Below are 15,406 nucleotides of genomic sequence, written 5' to 3'. Positions count from 1 at the left end.
GATTGAGTTGTGAGACTCTGCTGTAGAGCTCATCACTCCCCCTAACTGGGAGGGGAACAGAGACAATTACTCGATGCCGACACATCTGTCAGTGCTGTGAGATATTACCCCACTCTTCCACCAAGGCACCTGCAAGTTCCCGGACATTTCTGGGGGGAATGGCCGTTGCCCTCACCCTCAGATTCAATAGGTCCCAGACGTGCTCAATGGGATTGAGATCCGGGTCTTCGCTGGCCATGGCAGAACACTGACATTCCTGTCTTGCAGGCAATCATGCACAGAATGATCAGTATGGCTGGTGGCATTGTAATGCTGAAGGGTCATGTCAGGATGAGCCTACAGGAAGGGTACCACATGAGGGAGGAGGATGTCTTCCCTGTAACGCACAGCATTGAGATTGCCTGCAATGACAACAAGCTAAGTCTGATGATGCTGTGACACACCGCCCCAGACCATGATGGACCCTCCACCTCCAAATCGATCCGGCTCCAGAGTACAGGCCTCGGTGTAATGCTCATTCCTTCGAGAATAAACGCAAATCCTACCATCGCCCCTGGTGAGGCAAAACCACGACTCGTCAGTGAAGACCACTTTTTGCCAGTCCTGTCTGGTCCAGCAACGGTGGGTTTGTGCCCATAGGCGACGTTGTTGTCAGTGATGTCTGGTGAGGATCTGCCCTATTTCAAATACAACAGAGGGAAAATACAGGTTGGAAAGCAAATGGCTCCTGCTGAAAAGAGAAGACTGTGCTGTAGGCTACCAAAATATTTGATCAACATTCAAATATTGTTTAGAGAGACACTCATTTTTTGCACGAGCGCATGGGCCATCACCAGCAAGTGAGCTGCGCATCAATGGGTGAGTCATTGAAAATGTAAAGCATTTTTATGCTATAATTTCCTCCTCGTATTGTAGCATACAATATGTGTCTCCACACACCTAGGCTATTGATGGATTCAAGACAATGACGTTTTTATTGCTCTCAGGTTCTGTTTGTCATTGTCAAAGTAGCCTCCAGGCTCCAGTCAAATGACGTAGAATTGCATGAAATGCGTTGATAAAAGGCCAACATTTTCCCTGGCCCCTAGGGTACATTTTTGTTTAACTAGCTAACGTTAGCTGTCTGGCTCATTAGTTAACGTTACATGACGTGTATACAACACCCGTTGAATATGGCCAGTGTCAGTAAACGTCTGTCAAAAAGCGTACTGAAATTGTTGCCAGCAGAGCTGGTTAGGCGGTTTTCATGTTATCCAGAGGTAAACAAATTGTCGGCCAGAGCGTCAGTCAACTGTGCGCTCTGAGCTAAATGAAATGGGTGGGGAGAAAGTTTAGGAGGTTGTGAACAATGCTGAATGGGTGTAGACAAAGAGCTCTTCACTGGATATCAAAACATTAAAAGGCGATTTTCTCAAAAGTGAGTTTACAAGTTGATCAACTTTTAAAGCCCAATTACTTTCCCATTGTTCCTCAAATGCAGTGTATGATATACCGTTTTGTAGCTCTGTGGCTCTGCTTTTATCAATGTAAAAAACACTATTTCACATTTTGCTACATTAGACCGAATCCAAGTGGTGAGTCACATATACAGTGCCTTCAGAAAGTATCCATTCCCCTTGACTTATTCCACATTTTGTTGTTACAGCCTGAATTCAAAATTGATTAAATATTATTACACACAATACCCCATAATAATAGAGTGAAAACACGTTTTTAGAAATGTTTACAGTCTTTCTGGGTAAGTCGCTAACAGCTTTGCTCACATGGATTGTACAATCTTTGAAAAGATCAATGGTTATTTTCAAAATTCAGACAAATTGGTTGTTGATCATTGCTAGATAACCATTTTCAAGTCTTGCCATAGATTTTCAAGCAGATTTAAGTAAAGAGTGTAACTTGGCCACTGTCTTCTTGGTAAGCAACTCCGGTGTAGATTTGGCCTTGTGTTTTAGGTTATTGTCCTGTTGAAAGGTAAATTCATCTGAAAGTGTCTGGTGAAAAGCAAACTGAACCTCTAGAATTTTGCCTGTGTTTAGCTCCAGTCCATAATTTTTTTTCCTGAAAAACTTCCCAGTCCTTAACAATTACAAGCATACCAATGGCATTATGCAGCCTCCAATGCTTGAAAATATGGACTGTGGTAATCCGTAATGTGCCGCATTGGATTTTCCCCCAAACACTTTGTTTTCAGAACAAAAGTGAGTTGCTTTGCAACATTTTTGCAGTATTACTTTGGTGCCTGTGTTGCAAACAGGATGCATGATTTGGAATATGTTTTTCTGTGTAGGCTTCCTTCTTTTTAACTCTGTCAATTAGGTTAATATTGTGGAGTAACTACAATGTTGTTAAAACCAGCTGAAAAGGTGGCGCAGGGAATTCAAAAATATTATTTTTTATATATATATTTAACTTTCACACATTAACAAGTCCAATACCTCAAATGAAAGATAAACATCTTGTTGATCTACCCATCATGTCCGATTTGTAAAATGTTTTACAGCGAAAACACAACATATATTTATGTTAGACCACCACCAAATCAAAGGGAAAACGCAGCCATTTTTTCCAGCCAAAGATAGACTCACAAAAGCAGGATTAGAGATAAAATGAATTACTAACCTTTTGAAAATCTTCATCAGATGACACTCATATGACATGTTACACAATACATTTATGTTTTGTTCGATAATATGCATATTTATATCCACAAATCTCGGTTTACAATGACGCCATGTTCAGAACTTCATCCAAAATATCCGGAGGAATTACAGAAAGCTACGCCAGATAACAGAAATACTCATCATAAACTTTGACTAAAGATACATGTTCTACATATAATTAAAGATACACTGGTTCTTAATGCAACCGCTGTGTCAGATTCTTTTTAAACGTTACGGAAAAAGACTAACATTGCAATAATCTGAGACAGAGCTCAGACGTAAATGTATTTCTCCGCCATGTTGGAGTCAACAGAAATACGAAATTACAACATAAATATTCCCTTACCTTTGATGATCTTTCATCAGAATGTAGTGCAATGAGTCCACAATAAATAATTGTTTTGTTCCATAATGTCCAATACTAGTGTCCAAGTAGCTGCATTTGCTATCACTTTCAGCTCACGTGCCCAAAAACTGACTGCTGGTCCAGGATATTCACACGAAAACTTCCAAAAGATATATTCCAGGTCGAATAAACTGGTCAAACTAAGTAGAGAATCAATCTTCAGGATGTTATTTTCATATATATCCAATAACGTTCCAACCGGATCATACGTTTTCAGCTGGAGACAAATGGAACAGCGGTAGCACCTACAGAGAAATGCACCACAGAAAAATGGCATTCTGTCGGGACACTATTTCCCCTCCCATTCGGTCAAAGTTCACAGCAAATGCTCCATTCCACTTTCTACTGAATGAGGAAATCTAGTGGAAGGCGTAGGAAGTACCAGATCCATATCTTGTTGGGAAAGGAGGGGGCGATGACGTCAAAGTTGTCCCACATTCAGAATTTCACTTCTTGTTTGGAAGATTGCATGCCCTATGAGTTCTGTTATACTCACAGACATAATTCAAACAGTTTTAGAAACTTCAGTGTTTTCTACCCAATAGTAATAATAATATGCATATATTAGCAATCTAGGACAGAGTAGGATGCAGTTCACTATGGGCACGCAATTCATCCAAAGTGAAAATACTGCCCCCTATCCTCAATAAGTTTTAATCCATCCTCAGTTTTCTCCTATCACAGCCATTAAACTCAGATTTAAAGTCACCATTGGCCTGGCGGTAAAGCCCCTGAGCGGTTTCCTTCATCTCCAGCAACTGAGTTTAGAAGGATGCCTGTATCTTTTTGTAGTGACTTGGTGTATTGATACACCATCCAAAGTGTCATTAATAACTTGACCGTGCTCAAAGTGATATTCAATGTCTGCTTTTGTACCCATCTACCAATAGTTGCCCTTCTTGGCAAGGCATTGGAAAACCTCCCTGGTCTTTGTGGTTGAATCTGCTTGAAATTCACTCCTTGACTGAGGGACCTTAGAATTATCTGTATGTGTGGGGTATAGAAAGGAGGTAGTCATTCAAAAATCATGTTAAACCTATTATTGCACACACTGTGTCCATGCAATGTATTATGTGACTTGTTAAGCAAACTTGTTTAGGCTTGCCATAACAAAGGGGTTTTATACTTATTGACTCAAGACATTTCAGCTTTTCATTTTTTTAAACATAAATCCACTTTTACATTAGGGGACCAAAACTTTTTACATTTAATCCATTTTAAATCCAGGCTGTAACACAAAAAATGTGGAAAAAGTCCAACATTATTGGCACTCCTGATAATGATGAGCAAAAAAGACTGTATAAAATAAATAAGAAAAATGCTGAGCCTTATTGTATGCTCAAAACATTTGAAAATTCTGTTTTATTCTAATACAATTGCCCAGATATTAAGACATAATATTTGTTCCTCTCAAAGATATAGGTCAAAAGCCTTGGCACCTATGTTTCAATACTTTTCAAATCTCACCTTACGAGGATAACGGCAATAAGCCTTTAAAAAATGTTTTCTGAGGTTGGAGAACACATTGAGAGGGATCTTAGGCCATTCCTCCATGCATAACCTTTCCAGATCCTTGATATCCTTAATCTACATATAATATAACTTGTTAAACAATCTCTTTATGGGAACAACTGTATTCGTATAAAATGTTTTTTGCCTCCCGAGTGGCGCAACGGTCTATAAGGCACTGCATCGCACAATTGGCCCAGTGTTGTCCGGTTTAGGGGATGGTTTGTCTGGGGGGGCTTTACTTGGCTCATTGCGCTCTAGCGATTCCTTGTGGTGGGCCGGGCGCTTGCAGGCTCGGTCGTCAGGTGAACGATGTTTCCTCCGACACGTTGGTGCGGCTGGCTTCCGGGTTAAGTGGGCTGGTGTTAAGGAGTGTGGTTTGGCAGGTTATGTTTCGGAGTATGCATGACTCAACCTTCACCTCCCGATTCCATTTGGGAGTTACAGTGATGAGAGAAGATCGAAATTTGGGGAGAAAAGGGGGGTAAAATACAAACATTTAAAATAAATTATTGAGCATACCGTATAGCTCATATTATTGATTTTAGTTTTTTTTTGCTCATCTTTATCAAGGTTGCCAATTCTCTTGGATCTGACTGTATATGGTATAACTGGTGTCTTTGCCACATTATATTATTTGTTGTCAGTGTTTGTTAAAAAGCAACTTTTTCAGTCATATTCAACCTGGTCTAAAATGATCTGTAGATGGGGTTAACTACTATGTAAAGAAATATAGGTAGAGAGTAATACAAACAAGTAACATCTGACATCAACCTGTGGTCACCTACTGTATCTCCTGTTCATTTAAACGTATTGGTATAACCAATATGGTAATACCTTGACACTGCCATACAACCATAGAACCTTCACCATACAGTACCAGTCAAAAGTTTGGACACACTTACTCTACTCATTCAAGGGTTTTTATTTTTGAATATGTTCTACATTGTAAACTAATAGAAGACATCCAAACTATGAAATAACACAAATGGAATGATGTCGTAACCAAAAAAGTGTTAAACAAATCTAAATATATTTTAGAATGCTCAAAGTAGCCACCATTTCCCTTGATGACAGCTTTGTACACTCTTGACATTCTCTCAACCAACTTCACCTGGAATGCTTTTCCAACAGTCGTGAAGTAATTCCCACATATGCTGAGCACTCGTTGGCTGCTTTTCCTTCACTCTGCGGTCCAACTCATCCCAAACTGAACAGCAATCAGAAAAGCAATCAAATTAACCGTTTACCTTTGATGATCTTCGGATGTTTTCACTTACGAGACTCCCAGTTACACAGCAAATGTTCCTTTTGTTCCATAAAGATTATTATTTATACCCAAAATACCAACGTTTGTTTGTCGCGATATGTTCAGAAATCCACAGGAAAGAGCAGTCACAACAACACAGACGGAAATTCCAAATAGTCTTCATAATGTCCACAGATACATGTCAAACATTTTTTATAATCATTCGTCAGGTAGTTTTAAAAATATATATTCGATAATATATCAACCGAGTGTGTAGCTTTTTCCATAACAGCGAGAAGAACAATGGCGGCTTTACTCAATTGCGCACAAACTCACTCTGAGAGCCCCCACCTCTCCACTTATGGAGTATGATCCTTCACGCTCATTTATCAAAATAAAAGCCTGAAACTATGTCTAAAGACGGTTGACACCTTAGGGAAGCCACAGAAAAAGGTATCTGGTTGATATCGCTTTAAAGAGAGGATAGGCATGCATAGGAACACAGAGGTTTCAAAATAAGAGGCACTTCCTGATTGGATTTTCCTCAGGCTTTTGCCTGCAATCAGTTCCGTTATACTCACAGACAATATTTTGACAGTTTTGGAAACTTTAGAGTGTTTTCTATCCCAATCTGTCAATTATATGCATATTCTAGCATCTGTTCCTGAGAAATAGGCCGTTTACTTTGGGAACGTTATTTTTCCAAACATAAAAATAATGCCCCCTAGCTTCAATAGGTTCAGTGTGCCTTGAATTCGAAATAAATCAGTGTCACCAGCTAAGCACCCCACACCATCACACCTCATCCTCCATGCTTCATGGTAGGAACTACACGAAAGACAGATTCATTATAGTCATACACCTCGATCCAGAGCATCCCAAACAGGTTCAATGGGTGACATATCTGGTGTGTATGCAGGCCATGGAAGAACTGGGACATTTTCAGCTTCCAGGAATTGTGTACAGATGCTTGCGACATGGTGCTGTGCATTATCATGATGAAACATAAGGGGTTGGCGGTGGATGAATGGCAGGAAAATGGGCCTCAGGATCTCGTAATGTTATCTCTGTGCATTCAAATTACCATCGATAAAATACAATTGTGTTTGTTGTCCTTAGCTTGTGCTATGGACAATGGGGCACTCTGTTCACAATGTTGACATCAGCAAACCGTTCGCTCATCCAACGCCATAAATGTGGTCTGTGCTTGTGAGGCAGGTTGGACGTACTGCCAAATTCTCTAAAACTATGTTGGATGTGGCTTATTGCAGAAAAAAATACGTTAAATTCTCTGGCAACAGCTCTGGTGGACATTCCTGCAGTCAGCATGCCAATTGTATGCTCCCTCAAAACTTGAGACATCTGTGGCATTGTGTTGTGTGAGAAAACTGCACATTTTACAATGGCGTTTTTTTGTCCCCAGCATGCTGTTTAATTAATCAACTGGATTATCTTGGCAATGGAGAAATGCTTACTAACAAGTTGTAAACAAATGTGCACAGAATCTGAGAGAAATAAGATATTTGTGAGTATAGACAATTTCGGGGTTATTTTATTTTAGCTCGTGAAACATGTGACCAAAACTTTACATCTTGCATTTATATTTTTGATCAGTGTAATTTCTTATACCTAACATGCTGACCAGACTGGACACGTCGCAAAATAATTTAGAAATCCATGTTATGCAATTATTGCACCCACACTGGTCGCGCATGCCAACGTGCGTCAGGCAGATACAGGACAGCAGGGCAAGCAGAATGGTCAGAACTGGGAAAAACTAGGAAACAGAACTAGAGAAACAGGAAAGCGGGAAAGAATGCTTGTAAGACCTGACAAGACGAACTGGCAACAAACAGAGAGTACAGGTATAAATACATTGGGGATAATGGCAAGATGGGTGACACCTGGAAGGGGATGGAGACAAACAAAGACAGGTGAAACAGATCAGGGTGTGACAAACCATTATCTTAAAGTGCCTTGTGGATCTCTCCATTTCTAGCAACCAACATCAATAATATCAAATGTATTTATAAAGCCCTTGTTACATAAGCAGATGTCACAAGGTGCTTATACAGAAACCCAGCCTAAAACCCCAAACAGCAAGCAATGCAGAAGCACAGTGGCTAGGAAAAACAACCTAGCCCTTTTACACATAAGAACACATGGGTGTGATCGTTTTACAGTGGTCCCTACAGCGTACGCTCAAACCGGTGTGATTAGAACACTTAGAATGTCCAGTTACGATTGACACACCAGTCAGTGTTTGAGCTGGCCACACTGATTTAGCACAGAAACATTTTGCACAGTCTTTACAACATGATGTCCTCAATGTGAGCAGTTTATTTTTGGATGCAATGTTCTGTGAATGTCTGAAGTAGAAACAGCATAACACAATTCTCATCCAAACCGGAAAATGTAGGCTACATTAGTCGTAGGGCTAACTGAAGAAAGAGTGACCTAACACAAGCGGTCATATTTAGCTAACTCTTGGCTGACCGAAACCATATTATAAATTAGCTAATAGAAATAACTATTTACAATTCATCACATCATGTGTGACCTCACCAGTGATCAAAATAATTGACAAACACTTTCCAAAAATCAAAAGTAATCCGACGATGGGTAGTTTGTGCGCCATCATAATTGTTTTTTCGCGTCAACCAAAGATAAGAGGTTACAAGATGAGTTGGGTCTGTTTGCATCATTCACTTCCATAATTCAATTCCAGAAGTTTACTCGAAAGATGGGTGAACCATCTCTTCACTTCATTTTATTATAACATCTTCGGTCTGACAGATGTTTATATGACAGCTAGAATGCATTGAAAGATGTCAACAAACATAGCTGGCAATTAGCTTAGAAATAATTAACTCATCATAATCAGTACAACCTTCAAAGTATTTTACACACATCACCAGTACTTGAAACCATATCAATACAACTGTAAGTACATTATTCTCCATATAGACATACGGTGTGCTACAGTAGAAACGACAACACGATATATAAAAACTATAATGATAGCGTAATAAGGCACTTACTTTGATAGGAACGCACACATGTCCAAAGTTATTACTAGTAGTGGAGGCAATGCGGGCAACAGATAGAAAATGTGCCAGGGGGTAAAAACTTAGTGCTCTCATCGTAGAGATAAGTTTGTCCTGCTCAGTAATACCTCAAACATAAATTGTCGCCCACAGTGAAATGGGTTACTTCTATGTGAATTAATGAGGAGGTGGAACACACCTCAATTCAAACTGTTGCTAGAAAATACATTCAAATTGACAAGTTGAGAAAGCTTACAGATAATTAGCAGGCAGCGTGCCTTGGTTTGAGGGCTGAGTGGGTTAATTGTCCTGTTGAGTAACAATCACATTTTGTAACAGTGAGTGCATTCTGACATCAAGCCCATTAAAAAAGCTCATGCTGGGGCAACCATAAGAGATATTTGGAACTCACATGTGAAAAGGCTAGAAAGGCAGAAACCTAGAGAGAAACCAGGCACTGAGGGGGGGCCAGTCGTGTTCTAGCTGAGCCGGGTGGAGATTATACGAGTACGTACGTGGCCATTAAGGCCAGCTCGTTCTTCAAGATGTCCAAACATTCATAGATGACCAGCAGGGTCAACTAATGATCATATTGGTTGTGGAGGGTGCAACAGGTCAGCACCTCAGGTGTAAATGTCAGTTTTCATAGCCAAGCATTCAGAGGTCAAGACAGCAGGTGTGCTAGAGAGCGGGAGAGAGGGTCATTTTAGCATAACTTTCATTCTGAACTCTCTAAAAATATTCCCCCACATAGCTTTCAACAGCTATCCCCAATTGAAATATAAAAGTTTATCACAATAACAATAAGATCTGATAATATAACCTAAAGCTGATCAATGTCTTTACATTTATTATTTCAGTTACATTCTTAGGTCAGGATAGTTGTTGATTGTGATAGTACTTTCTTGGGCGACCTCCAATCTCCACCCCAAACCACAAATTCCTTTAATTTACATTGTTAAATAATATGTGTGAAAAATATTTTTGGTGAACAAATGTTCAACTCAAGTCAACTACAAACTCCACAATGGAATGCTCTCTCTATGGGCTGGTTGGCTAGCTCACTAGCAAACTTTGGTTCACACAATAATACCAAAGACTATCAGCATGTAACGTAGCTAGTTAGCTGTAAAATCACCTAAACAAACTGCACTATCAATTTAGATGTCTACAATCTCACCATGTTCAACCTGCAGATCAATGTGCCTCACAGAGTGGAATATAACATTCGCAACAGCAGATATACTTTGAGGAGATGGCAAATGTTGCCCATGCTACGTTGAAGGGCCGCGCGGTGCATTCTGGGTGATTCTGGGACAAGGAGCACAATCTATCAAGGAGTGAATGGGAGTCTATTGGGAGATAGCTAAAACAAACAGCACGAATTTTGTCAACAAGAAGTACAACATTACAAATATTTTTCAAGATGTGAGATAATTAACTTGCTCTCTGTAGTATAGTATAGCTTTGGAATCGTGACACGTTTCTCGGCATATACACTGACTGATTCAGTCAGTAATGCTGAAGGTCCACGCTGTAGCGCGATTGAAATGTATAGGCAATGTTCCCACATTCAGAGAATGCATTTACGGTAAACGCTAGAAATGTCACCTCAATAGGTTGCTACCTTTAAATGTCAACCGAGGCCACAGCGCCGATCTTCAGCGCAACAGATTAATATCTAGGCCCTGCTGATGTATTTAGACTAAACTTGAATTGTCTCCCATTTACACCAATTTATGTGAAATTCTGAGTTATGTGTGCAGATCTTAAGTTTCAATGCATGCACGTTTATTGTTCTGCCATTGAAAAAAGGCAGTTAACCCACTGTTCCTAAGCAGAAATTAGAAAATTAAGAATATTATTATTAACCGATTAACTGAAAATCCTAGTTAAATAAAATAAAAATATATAGATAGTTGTGGGGTATAGTTAATTAAAATCAGAAAACATTTTGTTGGTCACATACACATATTTAGCAGATGTTATTGCGGGTGTAGCGAAATAATTGTGTTCCGAGCTTGCGTGTATTCATAACAATACACACAAATCTAAAAGTAAAATAATGGAGTTAAGAAATGAATAAATATTTGGATGAGCAATGTCAGAGTGGCATTGACTAAAATACAGTAGAATAGAATACAGTATATACAGTGGGGCAAAAAAGTTAGTAAAATTTAGTCAGCCACCAATTGTGCAAGTTCTCCCACTTGAGAGAGAGGCCTGTACTTCTCATCATAGGTACACTTCAACTATGACAGACAAAATTAGAAAAAAAATCCAGAAAATCACATTGTAGGATTTTTAATGAATTTATTTCCAAATTATGGTGGAAAATAAGTATTTGTTACTTTGTTACCTTGTTATATACCCTTTGTTGGCAATGACAGAGGTCAAAAGTTTTCTGTAAGTCTTCACAAGGTTTTCACACACTGTTGCTGGTATTTTGGCCCATTCCTCCATGCAGATCTCCTCTAGAGCAGTGATGTTTTGGGGCTGTTGCTGGGCAACACAGACTTTCAACTCTCTCCAAAGATTTTCTATGGGGTTGAGATCTGAGACTGGCTAGGCCACTCCAGGACCTTGAAATGCTTCTTACGAAGCCACTCCTTTGTTGCCCGGGCGGTGTGTTTGGGATCATTGTCATGCTGAAAGACCCAGCCACGTTTCATCTTCAATGCCCTTGCTGATGGAAGGAGGTTTTCACTCAAAATCTCACGATACATGGCCCCATTCATTCTTTCCTTTACACGGATCAGGCGTCCTGGTCCCTTTGCAGAAAAACAGCCCCAAATGATGATGTTTCCACCCCCATGCTTCACAGTAGGTATGGTGTTCTTTGGATGCAACTCAGCATTCTTTGTCCTCCAAACACGACGAGTCACGTTTTTACCAAAAAGTTATATTTTGGTTTCATCTGACCATATGACATTCTCCAATCTTCTTCTGGTTCATCCAACTGCTCTCTATAGCAAACTTCAGACGGGCCTGGACATGTACTGGCTTAAGCAGGGAGACACGTCTGGCACTGCAGGATTTGAGTCCCTGGCGGCGTAGTGTGTTACTGATGGTAGGCTTTGTTACTTTGGTCATAGCTCTCTGCAGGTCATTCACTAGGTCCCCCCGTGTGGTTCTGGGATTTTTGCTCACCGTTCTTGTGATCATTTTGACCCCACGGGGTGAGATCTTGCGTGGAGCCCCAGATCGAGGGAGATTATCAGTGGTCTTGTATGTCTTCCATTTCCTGATAATTGCTCCCACAGTGGATTTCTTCAAACCAAGCTGCTTACCTATTGCAGATTCAGTCTTCCCAGCCTGGTGCAGGTCTACAATTTTGTTTCTGGTGTCCTTTGACAGCTCTTAGGTCTTGGCCATAGTGGAGTTTGGAGTGTGACTGAGGTTGTGGACAGGTGTCTTTTATATTGATAACAAGTTCAAACAGGTGCCATTAATACAGGTAACAAGTGGAGGACAGAAGAGCCTCTCAAAGAAGTTACAGGTCTGTGAGAGCCAGAAATCTTGCTTGTTTGTAGGATTTTTTTTCTCATTTTGTCTGTCATAGTTGAAGTGTACCTATGATGAAAATTACAGGCCTCTCTCATCTTTTTAAGTGGGAGAACTTGCACAATTGGTGGCTGACTAAATACTTTTTTGCCCCACTGTACATATGAAAGGGGTAAAGTGGGATGTAAATATTGAAGTGACCAAAGTTGCTTAGGAGCTAGAAGTAGAGCTGCCATGTCTGTCAGCGCAGTCTTCTCATCACCCCTAATTTTAGGTCTACATCAGATACTTTCATATACCTGATGTGCGCTTGATTTAATTTCACAGACCCAATGAAGCAGTCATTGTGTCCAGCAGCACACCACCCTGCATACCACTGCTGGCTTGCTTCTGGAGCTAGGCAGGGTTGGTCCTGGTCAGTCCCTGGATGGGAGACCAGATGCTGCTGGAAGTGGTGTTGGAGGGCCAGTAGGAGGCACTATTTCCTCTGGTCTAAATAATAACCATGGTGTTCTGAATAAATTCCCAATCTGGCCCTCAAACCATCACGGTAACCTAATAATCCCCAGTTTACAATTGGCTCATTCATCCTGTAACTATCCCCCAGGTCGTTGCTGTAAATGAGAATGTGTTCTCAGTCAATTTACCTGGTAAAATAACAGATAAAAAAACACTTTAATAATTGCATTTGTATTTGACCCAGGTCTGGTACATGTAGAGAAGTGGTGTACTCCTAAATTTCATTTTTATGTTCCACAGATGACACTCCAATGAACAACTCACAACTAGGTAAGCCCTTCATATTTAGTTCCTGATAATCTACCCAAACTCTTGTTCCTTCTGATTCCATTCCAAAATGAATATTATCATTTTTTGCACTTCATGTCCAAATCATCTTAAAGTAACTTGATTTCACTACACAATATATTTTACATACTTAAATATGATTTGGACCTGAAATGCACATTTGGAAGTGGCCAGGTAAACAAAACCTGGCCAAAATGGATTGCTGTCATACCTTGTCAATAGACTGCTTACAGAGTAAAGAAACCAATATTTGTCATTTGAATTAACTATCCCTTTACCATTGCAGCGCAGAAATAAGTGTCAATAACATTGTAATAGTATGGCAATAAATTGGGTTAAAGTATGTGTAAGCTTGTTCGGATTTCTGTTTAGCGTCGCGCGTTAAACGATACCAATAGGATTTTTACATTGTTGCGACTAGTCTTCCTTTAACAACTTTTGATGCAAGAAATTCTAAAGAAATACTGAAATAGCAATGTCCCTGTTACTTTTCTTCCTAGATTTTAGCAGGCATTATCATTATTCTCATAATAATCAACTGCCCTATTTCTTTCATTGGTCTTTTTTGTTTGTTGTAGCTCAACTAAACAGCCCAGTGTTTCGGATGAACACGGTGACCAGCGCACTTATCTCAGGCATCATCATCCTTGGTGTAATGAGCCTGTGTTTCTTCATCTTATCCCTTACCCTCCTCAAGGGCAAGAGGGCCCCACCGACCATCTTGTCGGGGGCTTGCAACCCAGCTTTCAACTAACTCCAGCGATCGCCCCTGCTCCCAAGATCTTGCCTTCCCCCTCTCCATGAGGACACTACGGAGAGAGTGGGACTCACATGTACACATTTAGAGTAGAGTGAAAAGCCCAAATTGTTCATTTATATGAATGTAAACTGTACTGTATAATTCATGTTAGCATAGGTATAGTTGACATCTCGAGAATGTATATTTCTTTGTATGTATTGTACTTATATTGTTTCAACCCAGTGACAGTCTGGTTATTGTTAGGCGTTTAATTTGCAAAGTGGATTTCAGTTCAATTTAATGCCTCAGCTACTCAGCATGCTATTGCAGGGTAAAGGATAATTTACAAGAAATGCATATAGTCTAGAATAAACTGGTCTAACACCAAATTCTTGTTTAGTTGGTATGTTTACAGGGAGAAATGTAAACAGTGTCCTTGAAATTGATATAAATGAGTGACCTCTAAACAACATCCTATGCAATAATTTAAAAAACTCAGAAAAGAGCCCGGGGTTGGATTCATTAATTTCCTGAAAAGACTTAGACCAAAGCTAAAACAAAAATGTACCAGTTACATTTTATATCCATTATGTTATTAATATTGCTGATAGGTACCATAGTTAGTATAATGATTATAATACATTCATTGAGAGGTCATTACTCATGAATGCTAGGTAAATGCTCTACCTAAATTAATGCAATCTTCAAATAGTTTTGCTAGTTTAAATTACATTTTGGATTGTCATTGGGCTTTTTAGTCAAATGTGTATGAAGAGTTTAATTCCAAAACGCTATGATATACATTTTCTGAAATGTTGGTTATATTAGCTTTTATTGTTTAAATCAAAATCAAATCAAATTTATTTATATAGCCCTTCGTACATCAGCTGATATCTCAAAGTGCTGTACAGAAACCCAGTCTAAAACCCCAAACAGCAAACAATGCAGGTGTAAAAGCACGGTGGCTAGGAAAAACTCCCTAGAAAGGCCAAAACCTAGGAAGAAACCTAGAGAGGAACCGGGCTATGTGGGGTGGCCAGTCCTCTTCTGGCTGTGCCGGGTAGAGATTATAACAGAACATGACCAAGATGTTCAAATGTTCATAAATGACCAGCATGGTCAGATAATAATAAGGCAGAACAGTTGAAACTGGAGCAGCAGCACAGTCAGGTGGACTGGGGACAGCAAGGAGCCATCATGTCAGGTAGTCCTGGGGCACGGTCCTAGGGCTCAGGTCCTCCGAGAGAGAGAAAGAAAGAGAGAATTAGAGAGAGCATATGTGGGGTGGCCAGTCCTCTTCTGGCTGTGCCGGGTGGAGATTATAACAGAACGTGGCCAAGATGTTCAAATGTTCATAAATGACCAGCATGGTTGAATAATAGTAAGGCAGAACAGTTGAAACTGGAGCAGGAGCATGGCCAGGTGGACTGGGGACAGCAAGGAGTCCTCATGTCAGGTAGTCCTGGGACATGGTCCTAGGGCCCA

General features: G+C 40.0%; 1 protein-coding gene across 1 annotated transcript in view; it reads left to right on the top strand.

The window, feature by feature from the left end:
- Window positions 1–14,201, top strand: part of LOC123995950 (zona pellucida-like domain-containing protein 1) — a 50,938-nt gene extending 36,737 nt beyond the window's left edge. The window contains exons 10-11 of the mRNA XM_046299602.1: window positions 13,135–13,164; window positions 13,761–14,201. Coding sequence (XP_046155558.1) covers window positions 13,135–13,164; window positions 13,761–13,936 — 206 coding nt within the window. The 3' untranslated portion in view covers window positions 13,937–14,201. The remainder of the gene's footprint in view (window positions 1–13,134; window positions 13,165–13,760) is intronic.
- The last annotated feature ends 1,205 nt before the right edge of the window (window positions 14,202–15,406 follow it).

Source organism: Oncorhynchus gorbuscha, linkage group LG14, assembly GCF_021184085.1.
Source record: "Oncorhynchus gorbuscha isolate QuinsamMale2020 ecotype Even-year linkage group LG14, OgorEven_v1.0, whole genome shotgun sequence".
Lineage (NCBI taxonomy): Eukaryota > Metazoa > Chordata > Actinopteri > Salmoniformes > Salmonidae > Oncorhynchus > Oncorhynchus gorbuscha.
This window is presented reverse-complemented; position numbering and strand designations above follow the sequence as displayed.